Source organism: Nicotiana attenuata, unplaced genomic scaffold (assembly GCF_001879085.1).
Source record: "Nicotiana attenuata strain UT unplaced genomic scaffold, NIATTr2, whole genome shotgun sequence".
Classification (NCBI taxonomy): Eukaryota; Viridiplantae; Streptophyta; class Magnoliopsida; order Solanales; family Solanaceae; genus Nicotiana; species Nicotiana attenuata.
In genome coordinates, this window is record NW_017674052.1 from 41,108 (window position 1) to 67,341 (window position 26,234).

The 26,234-nt window shown below is 35.1% G+C and overlaps 2 protein-coding genes across 3 annotated transcripts; one reads left to right on the top strand and one right to left on the bottom strand.

Moving 5' to 3' along the window:
* The first annotated feature begins 11,377 nt into the window (after positions 1-11,377).
* LOC109217892 (probable WRKY transcription factor 65) lies at positions 11,378-13,139 on the top strand. 2 transcript variants are annotated; one of them, XM_019382183.1, is made up of 3 exons: positions 11,378-11,700; positions 11,901-12,047; positions 12,164-13,139. In XM_019382183.1, exons 1-3 carry the CDS (start codon positions 11,558-11,560, stop codon positions 12,768-12,770), a joined length of 897 nt encoding a protein of 298 aa, XP_019237728.1. In that variant the 5' UTR covers positions 11,378-11,557; the 3' UTR covers positions 12,771-13,139. The 2 variants fall into 2 exon arrangements, with proteins under 2 accessions (XP_019237728.1, XP_019237727.1); XM_019382182.1 differs by having other exon boundaries at positions 11,380-11,700; positions 11,898-12,047.
* Positions 13,140-18,283: 5,144 nt separating this feature from the next.
* Positions 18,284-23,087, bottom strand: LOC109217891 (ras-related protein RABA1d). The gene is made up of 2 exons (XM_019382181.1): positions 22,692-23,087; positions 18,284-18,923 (listed from the first exon to the last, which is right to left on the bottom strand). The coding sequence occupies exons 1-2, from the start codon at positions 22,910-22,912 to the stop codon at positions 18,491-18,493; spliced, it is 654 nt and encodes a 217-aa protein (XP_019237726.1). The 5' UTR covers positions 22,913-23,087; the 3' UTR covers positions 18,284-18,490.
* Positions 23,088-26,234: the final 3,147 nt, after the last annotated feature.

Here is a 26,234-nt window from a genome sequence, read left to right on the forward strand (position 1 = left end):
TTTCATGTTTGGTTGGCTAAAATGCTTTGAAAAACATTTTCCTTATCAATTTATTTTTCTCCAATTGGAGGAAAATATTTTCCTTATCAAAAGAAGGAAAAACATTTTCCAAAGCTCCTTCTCAACCTTCCCCACCCTCACCAACCCACCCCACCCCCTCTCCAAAATTTTTTTTTTCAAATTTCAGTTTTTCCGTTACACCCACCCTACTAACCCTCCAGCCCCCCTCCCCCTTCCCCCCCCCCCCTTTTTTGTAATTTAAATTTCTGTTTTTTTGTTTTACTGCCCCCCGGCCCTGCCCCCAGCCCCCCCCCTCCCCCCGGAAAAAAAATTTAAATATATTCTTCAGTTTTAATTTTATTATTTATCGGTTTAAAGACTCAAAATTTTACAAGTTCAAAAATTATGAGTTCGGAGGTTTATGTGTTTGGAAGGTTACGGGTTTAGAAATTATAAAGTTTACGGTTTCGAAATTTCGCGGTTTTGAAAGTTTAGCGGTTCAAAAGTTTATAAAATTTGTGGGTCCGGAAGGTTGTTGGTTTGAAAGTTTATGGCTTCATGTTTATTATATCTAAATTATTTATGAATACTCTTGACAAGTCATTTTCCTTAATTTGCGTACCAAACACCGGAAAATGAATAAGATTACTACTTATTTTTCAAGAAAATATTTTCTTGGAAAACATTTTCCGTTATACCAAACACACCCTATAAGTTAAAAATAATGTGAAATTCTTAGGGTTTTTTAAAAAAAAAAAAAAAAAAAAAAAAAAAATTGACTTACATTACTAAGCAATTACTAGCACTGAAGTTAATACTCGAATTAACGGATCACGTTATTGTTCTTTACATACTCCTAAAAAGATCTTGTCCTACTTTTCCTCATCACTCGATTTTATCATCTTTGACTTTGCCTTTGACAATTATAACGATGTAATGATCGGCATAATGATTGGTGACAAGTTTAACACCTTTATCCAACTACGAGAATTTGTAACTATATCCATCCCTAAAGATTCACGTTTGATCTCTTTCTTTTTGTCAATTTGGTCTTGATGTTTAATTAATATAAATAATTTGAAGTTTGTTCAGTTCATAAGTAAAAAAGAGTTAAATAGTCCATCCAAGCAAGAAAGGTACGAAGAGCTATATATTTCATAGCTAGAAGTATGGAAACCAATTGTGATATCTAAGTACCTTTAGTTCTAAATCTAAGATCTAGAATTAGTGGATTTAAAGTTAGAGTAATCTTATTTTATTTGTCCATATTAATTCTTTTTCCCACAAAAAGCAATAGATTCAGTTGAACCCAAAAAATATATTGTAAGTTTGTTTATGTATACTCTCACGACACTGAAATTTTGTACTTCGCTTAGCTGTAAATAGGCATATAACAACGAAAAGTTTTGCAGTAAATTCACTTCAAAAAGATAATGAACGCTAACAACCTACAAATCTACTATATTCATTCCCGCTATGCAAAATATTTACCCTAACTGTGACACCATATTCTTACCTTATATGATTTTATCGTTGACATTGTCTCCCCCTTATTGGACACCAAAAAATAAAGTCTTAAAACCTCCCTTTGTGCACCCAAAAGTTAGACAAAGCAAGCTTTTGAGAAAATTAATGTGTGATAAAGAAAAGCTTGGCCAATAATACATGGCTGCTACAATAATTAAACTATGTTATTAATTAAAGTTTGACTAATATAATGTAGGATGCTTTAACAAGTCAAAACTTCGAAATAAAGAAAAAGAGAAGTGTAAAGAAGGGGAAGAAGATTTCAGTGATAGAAGGAAACCAAGAGGAACTTTCACATCATTTAAATAATAGATCTATTTAGCATCATTTATATAGTATTAGTATAGTACTCTTTCAATCAACTGCCAAAGAATGGATGCAACATGCTAGGATGAAGAAAGTCAGAAGAAGAGAAGCATTAAATAAAGTCATCCAATAAGGCATTGTTACGTAACTCTTTGTCTGCAATAATTAATATTATAAGCACTTTGATTCACTCTAGATGCTTTACATTATCATACTTCATCATATTAGTTTAATTAATGCTACTTACCATCTGATGCCTATGTTTGATTGCTGAGATTTTCATAAATTAAAATATAGAAAAGTTTAATACTATCAATCTATCTTTTAATTCTTGAAACGAAGGGATTCAATAGGAGGGAAATTTGACTTCAATTCATTTTCTTTAATTTTATTCTTTTTTCAGTTTTTGACATGCATTTGTGGTATATGAACATTGGAACACCTTAGCTGTTAGGAGATTTTCATTTTTCTTCCATATGAGTTGTAATTTACCTAAAAAATTCTAATATCTTTAGATCTACAACGTCACTGTTCCACCATAATCTGCAAGCTAATCTTACCTTTACTCAAGAACAGACTATAAATTAAGGCAACAAAGTGAATTAGTCATGTGGAAAATAGGCAGACAATAAGAAACCCAAAAATGATTCTTAAATTCGGTTCCATGATTACGCATTGAATTTTGATTCTCTCTCTTCAAGCAACCATGTGATTCTTAATACCATTACAGGTTTTTTTGATGCTTGCAGTTTAATTAATGAAACCTCAATTTGATGTCAATTGTCTGATGCCAGCTTTTACGATATATATAAGTTATAGATCTATGCAAATAATAAACATTTTATTAGAAAAGAATTAATCCTTTTTGTTAATTCAAAGAAAGGTTTAATTTTGTCCTCAGTTTATACTCCTTATGTGAAATTGGATTTACAGTTTAAACTGCAAAATGGTAATAACTTAGTAATATTTTTTCTCATAGCTGCAAATATCAAGGATAGCGTTTATGAATATTTTAGTTTATTGCAAATAGTTTATGCTATCCAAAAAGCATGACGTTGACATGGATACGGACAAATTAAATAATCTAATCAATATGTATAGTACTAAGCTACTAATTATCTTAAGTAATTCAGAGTGAATAATTAGATTAATTAAGAAATGCATTTGATCTTATCTTTCTTTCTTCTTCAATGCATCGAAATTTCTTGTTGAACTAATCCAATATGGACCACTCTTTTAAACTCAAAATCATTAATATGACATAGTGTTTACCTCGAAATACGAGTAACAATTAAATTTGTAATGTGGTAATAAGAATATCTGATAAAACTCAATGTCAATTGATAAATAGCTAGATAAATAAAGGAATTAGACGATTTAATTAGATCAAACCCGTGTAATTGCATGTTATTGACCCCGATCTGGATTAGACTCGAGATCAAGTGCCAAGAACAGTAAGAGTAACAAGAATAGTACGAACAATATGAACAGTAAGAACAGCCAGGAATTAAGAGTAAGTAAAAGAGCAGAGTGCTTGTATTTCTCAGTAGTAACGTAAGAGATAATTCGTGTATGATGATAATGGTGATTATATCCTCCTCTACAAATGAACAGGATTCCTAATTATATAGCAGCGGAATCCTACATAGGGTATGACTCTAATTTCGGAAGTACAATATATGATTGATATCATTAACCGTTAATGGTTCCATCGGTCCCGAGATTCTCGCCGAGATCGGTGGTCGATCGCGGATATCTCGCGATCCTGTTACTGCGGTGTCGATTTAGCCTGATCTCGATCCCTTAGTCTTCATATTCTCTGAGCCCGAACATGCTTCGATATCGACTTACTCTCGAGACATACACTCGAACTCGTAAAATCGGGTATCCTCGATTTTTACCATATACAGATAGTCCCCGCGTTTCTTAGAATGAAATAAGAAACGAATTTGAGTCTTCAGGCTTCTTTGCTTGTTCTCCCGAAATACCAAATATTCCACTTTCTATTTTTCCTTGCTCACGAAAACAAAATGGCCAAAACATCTAAAATTGTACCGCAAATGGAAACCGCTTAGGTTCGGGCTAAGGAGCGCACCAAGTGTCGATGTCACGATCCAAAATCCACTAAGGATCGTGATGGCGCCGGACACCACTGTCAGGCAAGCCAACACCAAATAACTAGAAATTTCTCGTTTTACTATTTTGAAATCATTCCTTTTTAAATATTAAACAATTAATAAAGAATTCCACTGAATAAATAATGATGTCTTTAACAAACCTAAATACTGAATAATCCCTTAGTCATCCCAAAACCCGGTGTCACAAGTGCATGAGCAATTTCTAGGGAACAATGTAATACACTAACCGTCCGGAATACAAATTGGACAGTAAAGGAAATACAATACACTACTTTGAAGGAGACTTTGCTGGCTGTGGACCGTCTCGAGAAATGCAGCTCACCCAGTCTCCGTATCAACCATGCCGTTGCGCCGAACTAAGCACAAGACAAACATGTGCATGTGCAACAAAAATGCACAACAAGTGTAGCATGAGTACAAAAATAACGTGTACCCAGTAAGTATCCCGCCTAACCTCGAAGAGGTAGTGACGAAAGGTCGACTTCGACACTTGACATCAAATAGAGTAAAGAAGTGAATAAATATGAAGCAGAGTAAACATATTAAACAAACATGTATAAAATACGTGAAACAATTCCCTTCTTTACGACTATACTCAAGCTCTCAACTAGCATGTTCCCTCTGTAACCGGAACATATACATAAAGGTATAGTGGCTTTCATAAAATGGTTGTTACAATTTCAAATCAGGGAAAGATCCTCAGGTACGCTGGCTGCTAGCCAAGTGTTAAGCACGAGTCCCATAAGAATGATGTGTGTGTGTATGTATATATATATATATATATATATATATATATATATATATATATATATATAGGAAATGCCGAGGCGTACGGTCCGATCCAACATAAAAGTAAAATGTGCACTGCCGAGGATCGAACGGCGCGAACCATAGATGCATCTATTAACCTGCCGAGGCGAATGGACCGCTCCCATGAGAGTTTGGTACATAAATCCTGCCGAGGCGTACGGCCTGATCCCATAAGAGTAGTAGAAGAGAATACCCCGCTCGTGAATCGTACGTGCGACGCGGTAAAATATAAATTTAAGGTATCACCCCGCTCGCGGATCATACTTGCGACGCGGTCAAATATAAATTTAACATTAAAATCATATCTCTTTCTTGATTCTTTTCAAAATAAGGAAAATTCAGCTTGTAGCTTATTAAGGAAATTATCCCTCTCGCAAAACATACATGTGACACGGTTACACATAGATTTCTTAAGCTATTATAATATTCCTTCAATTCTTTTCAAAAATACGAAGTTCAAATAAAAACTTTTAAGAACTCAAATTCCTCAATTTCAACTCTTTTCAAGAGATATACTAAGCAAACTCGATACCGCTTCTTCTCAAGGCAAACAATAAACATAAATCAACAACAATATCAACAAGGCATGGTGTAAACCTAAACCTACCTAGACATAGGCATAGCTAGTAGCTACGTACGGACTCTCGTCACCTCGTGCGTACGTAGCCCCCACAAATAGAGGCATATATTAATTTGGTTCACCTATGGGGTTAATTCCCTCTTACAAGGTTAGAAAGGAGACTCACCTCGCTCCGAAGTTCCATAACCGGCATTCCACGCCCTTCTGAAGACTCAAATCGATGCAAAATGCTCCAGAACTAGCCAATAATTATATAAACCCATTAATATATATTCAATTACTCATTATAGTCCAATTTACAACAATTCCTAACCCTGATCGAAAAGTTAACAGAATTGCCCACGTGCCCGAATTCCGAAATTTATTGAAGATAAAGTCTACCCATGACCTCACGAACTCGAATATATAATTTATTCTCAATTCCATGCCCAAAATCATGGTCAAAATCCAAAAATCTCAATTTCTAGGTTTTTCTTTAAAATCCCAAATTTTCCTTTAGATTCTCATGAATTTTGATGTTAAATCTAAAGTATAATCACAAGCACTTAACCAATGATTTGATACGAAAATCCTCTCTCAAAATCACCCACTCTTGGACCTAGGGTTCAAAATATGATAAAATGAAGCAAAAACCCGAGTTACACAGCTGAAAACAAGCTGCAGATGTCGCATTTGCGTTCCAGGGTTCGCAATTGCGAACCCTCGCAAAAGCGAAGAAAGCCTTCTTAATTGTGGACAAGGAAGGGCTGGAAAAGGTCGTATTTGCAAAAAAAGTACGCAGTTGCAAACTGGGCATCGCAATTGCGATGGAAATGTTCGCAATTGCGACCACACCAGAACTAGCAGTTTTTTTCCGACACAAAAATGAGCATAACTTCCTCATTCGATGTCCAAATTCGATGATTCTTTTTGCTATGGCTCCGTAATTACGATACGGATCTAAAGGTTCAATAAAAACTAAATTTGGAGCTCATTTGCTTAATGTGGTATCCTTTATTCCCAAAGAAACGACGTTGAAACATCAAATAAAAACGCAATACAACTCGAACACACCCGAGGCCCCCGGGACCCCGTCCAATCACACAACTCAGTCCCATAACATAACACGGACCTGCTCGAAGCCTCAAATCACATCAAACAACGCTAAAACCATGAATCGCACTCCAATTCAAGCTTAATGAACGTTCAAATTTCAAACTTCTACTTTTGATGTTTAAACCTATCAAATCACGTCCGATTGACCTCAAATTTTGCACACAAGTCATATTCGACATTACGGACCTACTCCAACTTCCGGAATCAGAATCCGAGCCCGATATCAAAAAGTCCACTTTCGGTCAAACTTCTCAAAAACCTTCAAATTTCTAACTTTAGCCAAATGACTCCAAAATGACCCACGGACCTCTGAATTCACTTCCGATCGCGCTCCCAACACCAGAATCACCATATGGAGCTATTCCCAGACTCAAAATCCCAAACGGACATCGATAACACGGAAATGCACTTCAACCCAAACTTATAAAATTCTTCCAAAAATGCTAACTTCCACAATATGTGCCGAAACGTTCCCGGGTCTTCCAAAACCCGATCCGGACATACGCCCAAGTTCGAAATCGTCAATTCTTCCAACTTAAAGCTTCTGAAATGAGAATTCTCTCTCCAAATCAACTCCAAACTTCCCGGAATCCAATTCCGATCATGCGTACAAGTCATAATACCTGAAGTGAAGCTACTCAGGGCCTCAAACCGCTGAACGACGCGCTAGAGCTCAAAATGACCGTTCGGGTCGTTACAGTCGGTCTTAGAGGGAGACCTTTGAAGAAATCCATACTCCGTGCTTTGTTCTATCGACCGAGATCGATGGACCCCGAATGACCATTTGAACTAGAGTTTAAGTAGCTTTTAGGCTTTATAGATAGTCCCCGAGTGAGAGTTTGCTCGAGCTCGGGTTGGGATAGCCCTTGGGCTTTTATGATCGAGTGAGAATTTGCTCGAACTTGAAGTAATGTTAGCCCTTAGGCTTTTTTATATTGGCCCTTAGGCTCTTTAGATCGGCCCTTAGGCTCTTTTAGGTCAGCCCTTAGGCTCTTTAAGGTCGGCCCTTAGGCTCTTTAAGTTGGGCCAATTCGGCCTCTAAAAATGACTATAATTTTTCCCTCTTTTCGGCTAAAATACTTGGTAAAAAAATATGCCTTAGCATGTATTTTTTGTACCCGTTGGGTTTTGGAGGGTTCAACGATCGGAACCCAATTTTTCCTTAACTCGTTTGTGTTGAGATAATTTAAAACCTCTTGAGGCTTTTTCGAAGGATGATATTATTGAAGCCTTTAAATTATTCGAGGGATGATTTTATCGAAGCCCTTTTTCATTTGTTTTGCCGAGGGTAGCCTTATTTAACTGGTTTTTTGAAGTGTTTGAAAGCCTTTATTTTATGGTGGATGTCGGACGTCTCCGAGCCATATTATTTCGGTCGTAGCCCTTTTATATGACTGTAGTCTTTAATATGGTCGTAGCCTTCGGGTATGTCTCTTGAGCTTGTTTCCCGATAACATTTCGAACTTGTTCGAAATGTTAGTCCCCGAGTGTGATGGCCTTGACCTGTATATTGGAGGGTGCCTCTTTGAGGTCTTATGATTTCGAACTTAGATAGCTCGAGTAGGTAGTCCCCGAGTGTCCGAAGTATGCTTGCACTTGGGTTAAGATAGCCCTTGGGCTCTTATGATCGAGTGAAGATTTGCTCGGACTCGAAGTAAAATACTTCTCTCAATAGATGATTATACATGCGCGCATGTTTGATGTTAGGATCCGAATAACCTATACGCACACGGTTTATCTGATCGTTTGACCCTTACAACATTTTCTTATCGAGACCCCGCTGTCACGAAGTGATTTCCTTGCAACAAAGTAGATATTCGAGGGTAATGCCCCCAGTACTCGAGGCTTATTGTAGGGAACCCCGGATACTGTTGAATTGCACTAAGTTAGCACGAACAATGGTTGCCTCGTTAAAAACCTCGCCGGAAAAACCCATTTGGGACAAAAACCGGTCTAAGGGAAAAAGAGTGCAACACGTTCTTTAAGATCCAAAGCTCGTGCCGATCCTTGTCGATATCCTGCATGTGTTAGTCGAAAAAATAGAAAGGATTGGATTGGGGTCGTACCTTTATTTGGATTTTGGATACTTAACGTGATCTTCCTCGGCATTAAGCCCCCGTGAATTTCGACTTCGATCATTTCTCCTCTCATTTCGTGCGAAGCTTTACCCGGATCCGCTGCCTCTATGATCTCCGTTGTACGGTTGATATCGATCTCTATTCGACCTCGGCCCTCGATCGATGTCCCTTTTGGTCCTATTCAAGGACCTGCTAGGATAAAACGGACACCGAAGGAGTCCCCAGTTGATCATCCTCGACCCTAATCTTTGACTGATACCGATTATGTACGTCGGCCCAAGTGACAGACGGGTACTCGATTAACCTTTGCTTCAACCGCTTTGAAGCTATGGAACTCTGAGTGTTGAGACCTTGAGTGAAAGCTTGAACAACCCAGTTCGGTGACCGGAGGCAAATCTATTCTCTCCGCTTGGAACCGAGATACGAATTCTCTGAGCATCTCGATATTTTTCTTCCTTACCTTGAAAAGGTCCGACTTCCTTGTTGCAATTTTTGTGGCTCCGGCGTGTGCCTTTACAAAAGAATCTGCAAGCATAGCAAATGAATCAATAAAATTAGAGGGTAAGTTATGATACCATATTAAGGCACCCTTTGATAGAGTCTCCCCGAATTTCTTCAGCAGTACAGATTTGATTTCATCGTCTTCCAAATCATTTCAATTTATGGCACATGTATAAGAGGTAATGAGCTCATTGGGGTCCGAGGTCCCGTTGTATTTAGGTAGGGCATCCTGAACTTCTTTGGTATGGGCTTTGGAGCTGCACTCGGAGGGAATGGTTTTTGCACAAACTTTTTGGAGTCCATTCCTTTTAAGATCGGTGGTGCCCTCGGAATCTGATCGACTCGAGAAAGGTCTCCACCTTCTTGCCGTTAGCCTCGATTTTCTTTTCTCCCGACTCTATTCTCTTAGTAAGCTCCTCGAGCACTCTCATTATAGCAGAGTCAGTTGTCGAAGTATTGTCACCTGATCTTTCGGGCACTGGCTTGGTATGGCGAGTAGCCTCTTGTTTGACCCTATTCGGTGCCATGTGCTGATTTTGCAACTGTGCTATGGCATTCTGTTGGGCTTGCAACATTTCAAATATAACTTGGAGATTGACACCTTAGTCTCCCCTGCCTTGAGTACCTCGAACCATTAGTTCGACCCTCTCTGCGTACGCTTCCATCGGTGTCCCCGCCTAAGTTCATATTTAGAGCAATATGCAAACCGACATCGACCGAGTTGATGGGCGGTGCTCCTTCGAGGTTAGCTTGTGGCACCTCGATTCCTGGAGCTATAATATTCTCGTTCTATCCGTGGAGTCCGAGACCGTTGTCACCATGAGTAGCTTTGTTTTGTGAGTTTGACATGATTTATCCTGAAAACAAAATACTTGACAAGAAACAAGCGTAAAATAATGTGTTATACCAGAATTAACACTGAACAATCAATATAATCCTTAGCCCCACGGTGGGCGCCAAACTGTTTACCTCAAAATACGAGTAACAATTAAACTTGTAATGTAGTTATAAGGATATGTGATCTAATTCAATGCCAATTATAGCTAGATAAATAAAGGAATTAGACGATTTAAATGGATCAAACCCGTGTAATTGCAAGATACTGACCCCGATCTGGATTAGACTCGAGATCAAGTGCCAAGAACAGTAAGAGTAACAAGAATCGTACGAACAATATGAACAGTAAGAACAGCCAGGAATTAAGAGTAAGTAAAAGAGCAGAGTGCTTGTATTTCTCAGTAGTAACGTGAGAGATAATTCGTGTATGATGATAATGGTGATGATATCCTCCTCTACAAATGAACATGATTCCTCTTTATATAGCAGAGGAATCCTAAATAGTGTATGACTCTAATTGCGGAAGTAAAATACATGATTGATATCATTAACCGTTACTGATTCTATTTGTCCCGAGATTCTCACCGAGATCGGTGGTCGATCGCGGATATCTCGCGATCCTGTTACTGCGGTGTCGATTTAGCCTGATCTCGATCCCTTAGTCTTCATATTCTCTGAGCCCAAACTTGTTTCGATATCGGCTTACTTTCGAGACATACCCTCGAGCCCGTAAAATCGGGTATTCTTGATTTTTACCGTAGACACATAGTAAGCTAGAATTGAGCTGACACTAGGCTTGGGCCCTCCTGATAATCTAGATAAACTATCTAATTAATAGATTAATTTCCTTAGTTTCATTTTCAAGAGAAAAAAGTTCCTCAAATTGTCTGATTTTGCACCATCCAAAATGGCAAGTGAGATTTATTTAAAGAATGTGGTGGGATGATAGAAATTTATTTATCCTTAATCAATAATTTCGGAGAATAGATGAACTATTGATAGCTAGTACTTCTTTTTATTGGGCCCTACACGACGCAAACCTATTAATCTGACCGATAGGTACCGGATACCAAGTGCTTAAACCATTTTTTTTAAAGTACGTCGCATTATGCATTTCGAACATGCATGTGAACCCAATGAGGCTTTGATAAAGGTATCAAAATCTACATTGGTGCAATTCTAAACTTAAATAGACTTTCTCTTCCCCCTTTTCTTTTCCTTGGTGTCCATGTTAATATGAACAGGGTTTTTTTGTTGTTTGGTGTCAATGCGTAATCAACAAAGTGTACAGATCATTTTAAGTGAAAAATAAAAACATGGTATGAGGACTAAGTTATGAAAATTTAGACATCTAGCCATTAGCCATATAGTCCAAAATTGGTGGCGCCCATAAATAAAATAATAGGATTAGAATAACGATAAAACAAACGTTAAGGTCGTTTTCAAATTGTAATATTATAATTGGCCTTTGGATTAGTTTCACATTTGCTTGCACGTCCTCTATAAACAATTACCTCTACCCTATCTCTCCCTTTTTATACTATTCGCTTCTCTTCCTCCATTTTCCTGTTCCCATGAAATCTCTCTCTTATCTTCCATAAATATCAACAGCTTCTGTATATATAAATTACAAAACTTAGGACCAAAAGAGACAAAAAGAAAAAGTACTTCAATTCAATATAGACATGGATGGAAGATTCAATAACATTTTTCTATCTCATGAGCAAGAAGATTCCGAGAATTCGCCGGAAAACAGCCTCGATTCGCCGCGTTCCGACATGTTCAATGATAATAAGATGATGACTTCTACTTCGTCCCCTAAAAGAAGGTCAGTCTTATATACCTTCTTTCTTCTTTTTTTTCCATGAATTTAGATGGAGTTCTTCATTTTTTTTTCTCTTTCACCTAACTTGTTTTGGTGGAAAATACCACTCCAGCTTAAGAGATTTTAGTGATATTTCAAGCATGTGCGTGCATGAGAAGTATATGATGTGCTCACAACATATTAATTTCTTTGAATTGCAGCAGAAGATCCATACAAAAGAGAGTGGTATCAGTGCCAATTAAAGAAGTTGAAGGTTCAAAAATGAAGGGTGAAATAAGCATGCCACCATCTGATTCTTGGGCATGGAGGAAATATGGACAAAAGCCCATCAAAGGCTCTCCCTATCCTAGGTTAGTTAGTTAATTGAATTTTCCTTTTAGTAATTGGTTATGGAAATTTCTCGTAATTTGAGAAACTTTTAGGACTGAATTGTCTGAAATTGATTGAATGTTTATGATAATTACAGAGGATATTACAGATGCAGTAGTTCAAAGGGATGTCCAGCAAGAAAACAAGTTGAAAGGAGCCGTGCAGACCCTAACATGTTAGTGGTGACGTATTCTTGTGAACATAACCACCCTTGGCCGGCTTCTAGGAATAATCAACGTACAACTACCACTACATCATGTACCAATAATGCAAAGACGAAGACGAAAACATTAGCGTCACTAACCGCAACAACAACAATAATAACAGCTACCAATATTGCAGTTTCAGACTTTGAGCGTGAAAAAGACACGAGCAATTTTGAAAGCCAATCGGAGCCAAATTCGGACGAAAAATTTACCAATCTTGGTGAATCATCTCTTATTAGTTGCAATGAATTTGGATGGTTTTCGGATTTTGAGTGTACCTCTACTACCATGCTAGAAAGTCCTATTTTAACAGAAGTCGAAGTTACTGATATTGACACGTCATCAACTTTAATGAGAGAAGAAGATGATTCACTTTTCGCCGATCTCGGAGAGTTGCCGGAATGTTCAAGGGTGTTTGGCCGTGGAATGATGGAGAGGGACGAGGAACGCCGGCGACATAGCTTGAGTTTGTCATCTTGGTGTGGAACCACGGGCTGAGATCATAGGACACGTGTCACTTCTCTACATTTGTCTTTACTTGAGGAAGATATTTTTAACTCTTTTAATTCATTAGGAAATTGCGCGTCGTGCGCCATAAGATACCAAAGCAATTTGGTTTTATTGCTTTTTAATATTTTTTAACTTTTTCTTAGATTTCAGTGTAGGTTTTGTAGTATAGTAAAATAAAAGTTGTCCAATAGAGAGGGCTTTGTCTCAATCTTATTGTAATTAGCATCATTGCCGGCCGTTTCATATTCAACGGCTAAATTCCTATCGATTCCTCTTTACTTTAAGTGAGAAGGAAGAGATATGCTATTGTTTGTCTTGGGAATTTTGCCAATCACGATCTACCTTTTTCCCTTTTTATTTCTTCTTTTCTTTTGTATTTTCACTACTCCCTCCACTTCACTTTAAGTAATTTTTTGGCATTTTATTATGGTCTACAATATTTAATTTTTTTAAATATCAAGAAAGAATTAAATTCTTTTTTCCAAAATTGTCATTGGAGTAAAGAGTCTAGGAGTATTTTTTGTATTTTCAATGAATAAATTAAGGTTCATATGGTCGATTATATTATTAATCAATGCTAAAAGGTGAATTTCTTAATATGTGAAAAAACCGTCAAAAAATCATTTAAAGTGGATCGGATGGAGTATTACATTAGAGATCAACAAAAGGAAACGAAGAATAATTAAACTCATACTACCTATTATGTGGGAGATACTTCCACTAATTCCATTAAACTGTAAATTTTGGTGATAAATATCTTAACCTAGCTCCCAGCAAATATTAAGCGTAGATTTTTCTTTTTTTTCCTCAGTTGTTAGTATATATATCAACCATTAGATATGGTATTATGTCAAACTGGAAAACAGCCTAGATTTTACTAATTCGTTGTATGTTTTCATAATCATAGAGTAATTGGCAAAATTTTAAGTTCTTGTATCTAAAGAAGTAACGTACTATAGTCTGTTAATTTTGGATAATACATCTATTACTAAAGTGAATGTCAAAAAAAATTTCTTCTAGTCAGATCCTATTAAACCAACATGGCATCATGTGACATAACCTTTGCTTAAGCCTTACAAGCCGGTAGTCATTAACTTGTTATATAATTGTGGTTATGCAATAGAAAATAGTGGTAAACATGTGATATATATAATACTGAACAAGTATGTTTAATATATCATAGTTAATTTGGTTTAGCTATCCAATCCCTTGATCCATTCTTACAAAGGAAATGAGAAAGCTGGCAAAAAATTTGAGTAGAGCTTACCCAAACACTAGTTGAAAAAGAACAAGAAGACAAAAACAGATTGAATAACCCTATTTATTATAGTAGTAGTTTCTTTTTTAATTCCTTTAATGCAAGCAAAGTGAGGCACGTCTCATTTCCGAAAGTCCATATATACATTTAATTTTAAATGTAAACTTGCAAATTTGGACGAATTAATAACTTTTCATAAATTTGTTGTGACTCATAATTACAAACTTTACTAGCTGGCTGCCCCAAAATTCAAAATGAACCAAAGTTTTGACCTTTTAACCAATGATAGCTGTACACGGCTGAATAGGGGTTGTCCCACAATAATTTTGATTGGTTACATATGATTATGATCATCAAGTTCCTTGTATAATGGTAGTTGCACATGATTTCGAATCAACTTAACTTATCTTAGCTAGCTAATACAGGAATTATTAATTAAGGGTTAGTTAATCATGACTAAAACAAATAAAATATTGAGTAGGTGAAGAGGCTTAAATGAGGGACCCAAATTGCCCTAACATTATTTGTAAATAATAGGATATTAAAATTGTAATTTATTGGTAATTTGGTATTGGGTAGCGATTAGGGATTTTATATTTGCTCTTTAAATATGTTATCAAGTTGTCTTAGAGCTTTTAATGAACTTTTTGAGTGATACGTGTCCCCACATGTTGTACGTGCAAGTCATGGCGTCACATGAAAATATGTAGTATTAACGTCATTGATGAGATTAAGAATCTTTATCTGTTGCTTCTGCTATCTTATCTCTTGTTTATGATAAATTAACTTTGTCGAAAATGCCAAGTATAAATATATTTAAATGTATGACCTAAAGTGAAAGCTTGCTAAAAGTCGATCTGCACTTGATCTCTTTTTTGTTTTGGCAGTCATATAAAGCTTTTGTTGAATCAAATTTGGTAAAAGGCCCTACCATAATTTGAATGATTTTAAACTTTATCCCCCGTCAACATAAAAAGAACATATTTCAAAAATTGAAAAAGGATCTTCACATAGATTAGTATAAACTAGTAATTACATACAGTATACCATATTATATACTCCCTCCGATCCATATTACTTAGTTGTTATGTTTTTCTTTTGCACACCCCTTAAGAAAATATTAAATACAAAGGATAATTTAACTAAATTTCCTTATTTATTTTTTGATCTCAATTAATACTATTCTTAATTTCACTACATTAATTAATACTGCATTTATTAGAGTAAGGATAAAGGTAGGAAAAAATAACTACTTTTATTTTGTTCTAAAATGACAAGTATTTTAGACCAATTATTTTTAGTAACCACTACAAGAAAATAAATTGAAGAGCGTATGGATTATTTACATATATTATATATTTGTCGGCTATATTTCGATGTGCTTCGTTAAAAGGGGGAAGTGCACGGTTGGCAACTAATAATACATGTATTTACTTTTAAGCCACTGTTTAAAATGTCTTTAGTCTTTAGCCACTGCTTTAATAAACTTTAATTGCCCGGACGAAAATACCCTTCTGCTCATGTCCTTAACTTTTGTACTTGCAGCTTGTTTGGATGGTTGTTACGTATCGTTTCATAATGTATCGTATCGTATTGTATTTATTGTACTGTATCGTTTGATGAATACAATATTTGGATGGATTGTGTCATTTTGGCGTCGTTTCATGGTATCACGCACCTGTGATATGATGAATAAACTTGCAATATTATAAAGAAAAATTATGATACGGTATATAAAAAGGTAGGGTAAATGATAAAATAAAATTATTTAATAATAATGAAGGGTGAGATTGAGAGAAAAACACAAGGAAACGACGCGACCACACCAAATCGATCGTTACATAAAGTGGCACATTTCATCGTAACATAACGACGGATTTAATGATACGATACAATAAAATTTAAGTAACAATCAAAACAAACATTATATTTAAAGTAACAATACGATACAATACGATAGGTGACAACCATCCAAACAAGCTGTTAACTTCAGGACTTCAGGACTACATGTCCTTAACTTTTGAACTTGGAACTCTAAGTTCAGGACTTCAGGACTACATGTCCTTAACTTTTGAACTTGCAACTCTAAGTTTAGGACTTCAAGGCTACATGTCCTTAACTTTTGAACTTGGAACTCAAACTTCAGGACCAAACGTCCTTAACTTTTGAACTTGTAACTGTAAGTTAAGGACTGCTTGTCCTTAACTTTTGAACGTGTAACTGTAAGTTAAGTACTGTCTGTCCTTAACTTTTGAACTTGAAAATCAAAGTTAAGGACCTATTGTCCTTAACTTTTGAACTTGTAACTGTAAGTTAAGGACTGTCTGTCCTTAACTTTTGAACTTGTAACTATAAGTTAAGGACTGCCTGTCCTTAACTTCAGAACTTGTAACTGTAAGTTAAGGACTGTCTGTCCTTAACTTTTGAACTTGTGTCCTTAACTATTGAACTTAACTTTGGAATTCAGGACTACATTTCCTTAACTTTTGAACTTGAAACTCTAATGTTCAGGACCATGTCCTTAACTTTTGAATTTAACTTTAGGACTTCAGGACTACATGTCCTTAACACAATTATCTTTGTCCTCAACTTTTTGGCTTTTTACCATATTTTTCCAAATTATCTGTCGTTTAAGAAAATTTAAAAGTCACTTCTTTTAGAAAACCAAAAGTTACGTCTTCCCACGCTGTGATTATTATGAGTAAAACCAAGCAATTCAACTCCTGAAAGCAGACACAAAAGAAAATGAGAGGCTTATAAAATTTATATGATTAATGCATTTCGTTTCTTCTGTTCAAAATTGGGTTTCATATATGAAAATAATGGAAACACTCATACGGACCCCAGAACGCCATTGCAGAAGGAGAAGTGGAGCTGTAAGGAATGGATCTGAAAATGGCGTATTTCCGTTTGGGAAGGAAAAGGTAATACTGCCTTTTCATATTAATTTTAATAGACTAGTGGCTACTTTTGCTCAGCATTAAAAATACGGATAAAGTAAATACCACTTTAAAAAGTGGCTACCCCACACAATTTTTACTCGTTAAAATGTGTTGACACTAAATATGTATCGCAACTAAAGACAAATGGAGGATAAAAAGTCGGTCAAATTACGTGTTGACATCATTAGTGTATAAGATTTAAAGTTGTCCTGCTATGCTAAGATCAAAATACCAATCCATAAGTCTCCAATTATTAATCAAATTGTTTACCATATAAATAAGCTCTCGACAATTATATGTTGATTTACTCTCCTATTAGAATATAGGTAGTGTCTAGTACTAGGTAGTAGGTATATTCTGCAACTGGTCATCTTTCTACATTTCAAAAGTAGAAGTTGATTTTTGCTGTCCAATTTATCCATTTCTTCATTTCTTTTCTTTTTTTCCCTAAATAATGTACTAGCATATTTGACCAAGCTTCTAAATTTAACTTATTTTGAAAAGTAATTTCTCAAAAATGCTTTTTAAAAGAATATTTATGGTGAGAAACAGTTTGTGTTTGGCTAATTAATTTGAAAAGCATTCTTGAGCAGCAATTAGAGTTTGACTAAACTTTTAAAAAGTACTTCTTAGTATATTTATTCGGAAGTCATTTTCAAAAAAGTATTTTTGAAAAGAAACTTTATTTTTTTGCTTCTCAAAACTACTTCTATTTCTACTCAAAAACACTACTTTTCTTCTAAAAGCTTGGCAAAATATCTCAACTTTAGAAAGAAAAAAAACATTTTTGGCCCAAAAAAAAGAAAGCACTTTTGGCAACAAAAAACAAAAAACGCTTTTGACCAAGCAGGCTAATAAGAAATTGGAGTTGGATTCAGCTAAAAATGACATTGACACTATATGCACAGATTGTTCATAGAGACATCCTCCCAAAGTTTGATTAAGGTCTTATGTCTAATCTGATTGCGACAAGTAATAAGTTGCCTTCGAATTTCTAAACTAATAAATTGTTTTTCAAAGGTCCTTTCTGCCAGGATTTCGCTTATGTAACAAATAACAATTGATACCTATCGCTAGATGCAATAGAAATTTTAAAATTTTCGAGTCAGATTAATAGCTCAAGTCAATTGGTATAGTCAAGAAAGTTTCCCTTTACAAGGGTAAAGTATTTGGCATGTAGGTGCGTTAAATTTTGAAAGCATACTCTTAAGTAAGAAAATTATGATCAGTGAGTAATACGTGTCTCTAAATTTATGATGAAATAAGTACTTTTAAAATAGTCAAGATATGTAGAATTCAAGTAATTGAAAAGAGAAAAAGAATGATTCAGTAAGTTAAAGCCATAAGAGGTCTACACAAGTGTTCCATTAGACAAGGTTTTCTAACATTGACATTCCTTAGTACCAACCAACTTAAAAGGCAGCTCTTGTGATCAAAACATAAAGGTAGTCTTGAAAATTTTACACTATCAGTTTACCTAGAACGGGAAATAGCAGCACAGATTACCTCTAGGTTGAACAGCAACCAGTTTTCTTGACATCAGATACTTCTTTACCTATATCAATCTTTTCTCCTTGGGAAGGGACGTTTGCATTTCCATTCTCACCATTCTCCATCGCCTTTCTGCTAACAACATGGTAGATTTGAGTGAGAACTTCAGCAAATGCATTATCGACATTGGTAGCTTCGAGGGCAGAAGTTTCCATGAAGTAGAGGGATTCCTTTTCCGCAAAAGACTTCCCATCCTCAGTTGAGACTGCAACCAGATGTCGCAGATCAGATTTGTTTCCGACAAGCATGACAACGATGTTGGGATCAGTATGATCTCTCAGCTCCTTAAGCCATCTCTCAACACTCTCAAATGTGGAATGTCGAGTGACATCATAGACAAGCAAAGCACCTACAGCACCTCTGTAGTAGGCACTGGTGATGGCGCGGTACCTACAGAACAGAGAAATACAACCGTTACCATTTCTGTGAGCGTTAAAGAAACATTGCCAAATAATGTAGAAGACAAATGTAGCTTAGTCTAAGTTACTAACAAGAAAAACCTTGTCAGTAAACATGTAATGACATCACTTGGAACGGGAATCACATTATGCAACTATTGATGACAAAATGATGCTTTTATTTATATTTTTGATGAAAAGGCAACATGATAATTCTAGGGCCAATATATATTTCCCAGTCCTTTTTTGAGGCATCAGAAAATAAGTTGAGCACAATCTCATATAGTTTCAAATCCTCTAATATATCCACTGTAATAGACAAAAAAAATTGCATCTCTTGCCCCTTTTTGCCACCCTCCTTACCCAAATAAAAGAAAAAAGAAAAATTGAACCTGATGGACCGCTTTACATCTAAGAGAAAAAGGGCAGCCCGGTGCACGAAATATCCCGCGTTCACGCAAGGGGGTGTGATATAGGCAGCTAACACTGATGCAAGCTTTAGTGGCTGATCCCATGGCTTTACAATCTAAAATGGTTCTGAAACAGAGTATTATTTAGCAGAGTACATGTCCATCTCTAATGATGACTGTTAGCCATATGACAAACAAAAATGGGCAGAAATCTCATGACTAGATGGAAAAAAAGGAATTGCTTTCCTATAGTACGAGAGAGAGAGAGAGAGAGAGAGAGAATTAAACATAATACTCCATACATCCATTTTATAGGATTTTATTAGGCTTGACTGAACATGGAGTTTAAGATGTCATCTTATAGATTAAACTAGCAATACTGGAAGAAGAACATCATATTAGTGATTGGAAGGTTGGCTTGATAGAGAAAGCATCACATAAATTTATGATCTGAATAGTCCACAGAATTTAAACCATTAAAAGTTGTTAAGAGTGCAGTGCACAAGTGAGCAACAACAAAGGTTACCTAGATCCTTTACATACATAAAAGTTGGTACTAGATAGTAGATAGTTCTTGCATCTTCGGTTACAATACTGATAGCGGCCAAAGCTTGAAGGTGGTTCTCAGTATCATGGGATTTAGCTCTTGAGACTCGCTAGGCTGGCAATGGAAAGATGAGGGGAAAAAGCGGGAAATACTTAACAAAGCTCCCTTTTCTCATTTTAGGTTAGGTTAAACTACTGGTCATGGCATCCACATGTGCTATTTCTTGACTGGTAGAAGAGTATAACTAACAATCAGTCAACCAAACATGCCTCTAGTAAACTAAGAACTGTATAAGCTTACAACAATGTTGGGGAAGTGAAAAATGAAAACACATAATATGTGAATAAATTAGAGACTAGAGTAGCAACCGAAATGTCCAATTAAAAGTGTGAAATCAGGAATTGGCAAAGTGAGATTAACAGAATATCAATTATGAGCAAATAATCAAATAACCATTTCTATATTCTATTTCTATCAACTCCACCCCAATTATATAAATCTAGGCCAATAATCAAATCACCATTTCTATATTCGATTTCATATGAGCTTCATCCCGATAATAACTGACACATTCAACCTCAAGCATAATTACAGGGAATAATATGTCCCTCTTGATGCCAGGTAAATTGCAACTAGTTGAGTTCTGCAATAAACAAATAACTAACCTAGACATCTATTTCATTTTCTAATAAGCTAGAAATCTTCAACAATAATGGACAGATCTAGGACTAGAATTAGTAGAAGTCCTTGAAACAACGGAGATTCATGTTACTAAACGCACTGCGTAATCTAATTTGTATCAGCATTCCGTTCCAACCACCCCCTCCATTCCCCCACCCTCCCTTATCACAAGGAAGAAATCAGAACAGATAAAAAAAAATTTAAAAAAAAAACATATCACTTTCTCCTTCATATTATTTGTGATTGTAATTATCAGGTTATCCATTACCTAACGAAAGAAAAGGGGAAAAAGAACAAGATAGTCAGACAATAGGCTCATCATCCAAACACATGCAAAAAAATTAGAATAGCATCACGATGTCCTTATCCTAAATATGACACTTGAACCACCAAATCTGTGATGCCACCACAATATCTAGCAAGGTAACCCCATCCACCCCACCCACAGCTAAAGTAGTAAACTCTATGTCAAACTGATATCAGAAACAAATAATTTTTGGAGACAATCCTTTGAATCAATCCCTCTGTTTCAGCCCTCTAATTCTTTTTTTGTTATCCATCTGTCACAACATTTGTGACAATTGTTTTTAGCCCTCTCATTTCTCTTTATGTCAATAATTAATGTTAGCGAATATTTTGTGTTGACGAAAAGGAAATTTGGAATCAGAGGGCACGTATTTGTTGATGTAGGAGTCAACACATACGTGCACTATGCAAGGCGGTAGATGAGGAGGATCGGCCAAGATGAAAGTAGCATGTAAAGCTATCCCGCTGTGCCTTTTCACACCATCTGGAATCAGAGGTATCAGATTCTAAATGAGTTGTTGAGTTAGAGAGTGGAAAGTTGTTGGAGGTCAAAATACCCGCATAAAAGAATGATTAGTTCGATTGTCTTGATTCTATGCTTTTTCTTTTCTAAGGAAAAAAAAACCTTTTTAGAAGGATCCAATGAAGAAAACTTTAGAGAAGTTGATTCAAAGGATACATTTAGCATGATAATAAACATGTTCATTCAGCCATCTATTACGAACAGCTTTTTAAGATTAAAACTGTAGGGAAAGTTTGAGAAAGTCTTAGTAACAAAAATGTTTGATCGTGCAAGAATAATGGTGTCATATAAAATGGGACTGAGAGACTAACACTTTCATCTTCCCACAGAACACTACCGTTGAACATAGCTTGGAAACTGGTCTACTTAAATTCAACCTTTTTGCCATTACCAATACAGAAACTACCATTTATACCAAAATTAATAGCATGACACAATCTTCCATGCCTATACCAAAGCATCAGAATGCAGCTGCACATGGCTAATAAATCGTGGTACATGCCTGGTGAGATTGTTACTAAAATTCTTCTAATAAAAAGGTACTAATCAGCTATTACTACCTTTCAAAAAAGTTGTCGTATCTTGGACATGTTCCATGAATACATCAGTCACAAACATCCTATGATTGCAATGCAATAATGGGCACTGCACTGCATTTAACTTGACGCCAGCTATATATGAATGAGCTCACAGAATGAAGAGAAAATTTTAAAGCAAAAAAGTCTGAAACATTTGCAAGTTCACTAAAGTGTAGCATAGAAGAATTTATCATAAAGGTGATAAATTTGACGCTTCCTTTTTGGGCAACAGTCACGGTGGTCCAACAATTGTGTGTACACACACGGAAATTTTACCATAGAAAGGAAGTCAATTGAGTGTAAAACTAAGAAAGCAAGATGTGGCAGTACATCCAATACATCTAGGGAAGATCTACCTCCAATCTAAAGCAAACATCAAAATATCAAAACACCCCACCACTCCAGATCAAAAATCCAATATACACCAGATCTATTTGAAATTCCTACATTTAAACCAGTAAAGCACAACACAGAGATAGCATATCATACTCACATTGCCCAAACCAATCACTAAAAGCTAATGTCAACAAAATTCAGATCAGGGCTTTGCAATTCTTGAACATAAAGTAAAATTCAGATCAGGGCTTTGCAATTCTTGAACATAAAGCACATGTCTTTCCCAAATCTAAATACACACACACACTAGAAATGCCCAAGATACATCAGATCAGAGAAGAATTCAATGCAAGACATTAAAAAAGAATCAAAATAGTACCTTTCTTGGCCAGCAGTGTCCCAAATTTGAGCCTTGATGACTTTAGTATCAACAGTTAAGCTTTTGGTAGCAAACTCAACACCAATAGTAGATTTCGACTCAAGGCTAAACTCATTCCTTGTGAATCTTGAAAGCAAGTTGGACTTGCCAACACCTGAATCACCTATCAATACCACCTTGAATAGGTAGTCATAGTCATCTTCAGTTCTGTACCCACCCATTACTTACTCTCGAAATGTGAATGCCTCAAACCACTGTAAACTTTAGTATCCAATCTTTTCTCTCTTTTTTTCCCTTACCCTTTTCTTTTTCCAATTAGCAGTGTAATTTTTTGACCCTTTTTGGTGGAGAAGGAATCTGGGGAGACGTATGTCTATTAAGCTCTGGCTTCCAAATCCACAGAGCAAATATAGGAAAAGGGAACTTTTTGAAAGGCGGAACTTCGAAAAGACAGAAGAGCCCCTTTAGACTGTGGAAATTTAGGTCATGTGGTTGACTATTTCAGGTAATTTAGCTAAGATATGGGGGTAGTATTGTCTTTTAATCGAGAATGGTCTGATTATGACTCCCACATTTTATGGGGTGTACTAAACATGTTTGAAAATTGAAGATAAAAAGGTGATATTTTGTCGTTTAAAATTATCAACATTTAATTGATAGAAGTAATTAACGTTAAGAGAAATTTTTGTAACGGAAGAAAAGAATATTTTGCACCTACATCCCTCAACTTTTTGAATACCACTTAAGTATTAAAAGGATAATGTACGGTTTACTATACAAAAAGGTAAAGAGAAAAATGGTTAAGAAAAGCAAAAACAGTTGAGGATTGGACTCTCAATTTGAAGCGCTTTAGAATTGAACTGTATTCATTTCATACGTGATTCAATTTATTTCTTAAAAAAGTAAAGAGAAACTTAAAAGATGACAAGTTAATAGCAAGTCTGCAAGTGAAACATTGAGAGAAAACTCAATTCACAGGATGGTATAGCTTAGATTGGCTTGTTTTGCTATATAATAAGTTAAGCATAAGGATTAGCTACATTTGGATTACAATCTTTAAGTCTGGATTAAAATCTAGATTGCCTAGTTAATGGTAATTAGTTTTCAACACTTCAAGTCTAAGTTAAAACCTCAATGATGAAACCAACTTTGAAGACCTCAAGTGCAATTACAAACTTGCCAAATCGACATATTTGGGCTCTTAGAATGGGCTTTCAGTTCAAGTTTGGCAGGCTTCGTTGCAGGAAAGCTCAATTCCAATTACTATTGGGCTCGATTTGTAAAATACCGAGCGGCCTTATGTGTAATTTTCCTTTATTTAATCCTTTCAATTGTTTTACTTTGGCAAAATACCTTATCACCCCCCTAAATTTGTCATGAATTATTAGTTACCGCCTTAAACTATTCGTGGTCTTAATTACCCCCCTCAACTAGGCCTTTAGAGAACCATTACCCCCTGGACGCTAATGTGGCAAATTCTTTTAAATTTGACTTGAAAATAAAGATTTATACAGTTGAAATAAATAGTCAAGGCATCTAGAAAGTTATAAAAATACATAGTTTGAAATTAATTATTTTGGCTATAATTTTTTATATAGCTCTAAATTATGGTTGCTCAAAAATAAACTTTTTACATATTTTACCCGAAAAAGTAAAAATACACAGTTGAAATAAATAGTCATTGCATCAAAAGAAGAAATAAAAAGATTGAACAATTGCAAGAAATAACTTACTCTATGGAAACATTTTTTTTAGCAATAAAAAAGTAACATACTTAAAAAGGTAAAAATATATTTGATTTTTCAAAAAAATGTCACATATACAGAAAAATCCACGTGGCAGGTGAGTGCACCTACACAATTTACCACATCAGCGTCTAGGGGGTAATGGCTCTCAAAGGGCCTAGTTGAGGGGGGTAATTAAGACCACGAATAATTTAAGGCTATAACTAATAATTTGTGACAAGTTTAGGGGGTGGTAAGGTATTTTGCCTTTTACTTTTACATGACCTTCACGGTTGTATTTTGTTTTTACGTTATAATCTGCCGTGACATATTTTGGTAAAGTTTAAAGAAGGATTTTGCTAGTCTACTACATGTAGGTTAACAGGGTACACAATTTTTATTTATTCAAAATACCCTTATCCCTTATATAATTTTTTACATTCCTATACCATATAGTAAACTATATTACCTTCCATGCTTAACTTTTAATATAATTACCTTTTATATACCTAATTACCATTTATGTATATTTTAGGGGTTTTAATGGTATTAATTAGTCTTATAATTTAACTCTACCGTATATTCCCACTCCCCCCCAAGTTTCTCTCTCCAAATCTCACCCTCTCACCCACGTACAAACCACACCCCACGATTTCCTCTTCAATCACCCACTATTTTCTCTTCTAAAACCAGCGAAAATCTGTAACCCCTCCACCATTGACAATCATTAAAAAGCTTTGAAGCTTTGAATTCGAATTTGGGTTTTCAAAAGACATTGTTTGTTTGGATTGGATATTGTTGCAAAGAATTGAGAATTCTTTCTACATCTCTCTCTATCTCTCAATCTCAAATTTCAGTAATATAAAGCAAAGGAAAAGAGAGCAGCAATTCCACCATTGACAGCCATTAAAAAGCTTTGAAGCTTTGAATTCGAATTTGGGTTTTCAAAATTATTATTTGTTAGGATTGGGTGTTGTTGCAAATAATTGGGAATATGGTTTGGAGTTTATATCTCAATTTTGAGGGGTTTGGTGAATATTAGACTTGGTTTTGGCGGAATTTCATATTGAAACTCGAAGAAGAAGAAGAAGAAGAAGACATGACATACATTATATTGCAGAAATTGTAAAAAAATTGTAGAAAAATTGTAGAAGAATTGTATTCTGTTGTTTATTTATTTTTCTTTTATTCATTTAACTATTTAAGTGGTATTATATTGTAGTTGTATATAACTGAGTACAAATAATGTACGAAAATTGTAGAAAATTTGTAGATAAGTTGTATAATATATAATTAGTTGTATGAAATTTATTTTTACTATGTATAAATCATATACAAAATATACAAAAGACATATTGTATAAAGTTTGTATTTAAGTTGTATGTTATTGTAGTTGTATTTAACTAGGTAGAAGTAATATGTGAAAGTTGTAGATAAATTGTATGATATATAATTAGTTGTATGAAATTTGTTTTTACTATGTATAAATTAGATACAAAATATACAAAAGACATATTGTATAAAATTTGTATAAAAATTATATTTAAGTGGTATTATATTGTAGTTGTATATAACTGAGTAGAAATAATGTATGAAAATTGTAGATAAGTTGTATAATATATAATTAGTTGTATGAAATTTGTTTTTACTATGTATAAATCAGATACAAAATATACAAAAGACATATTGTATAAATTTTGTATAAGATTTATATTTAAGTTGTATTTAGCGGTAATACAACAGTCTTCTATTACAAGGAGTCTCAATAACATGTGAAATTAAAATAAACAAGCATAATGAATTTTCTTTATCGTACTTG

Coding starts and splice junctions, on each gene's coding strand:
- LOC109217892 (XM_019382182.1), top strand. CDS start 11,558: ATGGATGGAAGATTCAATAACATTTTTCTATCTCATGAGCAAGAAGAT. Junction 11,701..11,897: donor ACTTCGTCCCCTAAAAGAAG/GTCAGTCTTATA, acceptor TTTGAATTGCAG/CAGAAGATCCATACAAAAGA. Junction 12,048..12,163: donor AAAGGCTCTCCCTATCCTAG/GTTAGTTAGTTA, acceptor TGATAATTACAG/AGGATATTACAGATGCAGTA.
- LOC109217891 (XM_019382181.1), bottom strand. CDS start 22,912: ATGGGTGGGTACAGAACTGAAGATGACTATGACTACCTATTCAAGGTG. Junction 18,924..22,691: donor GACACTGCTGGCCAAGAAAG/GTACTATTTTGA, acceptor TCTGTTCTGTAG/GTACCGCGCCATCACCAGTG.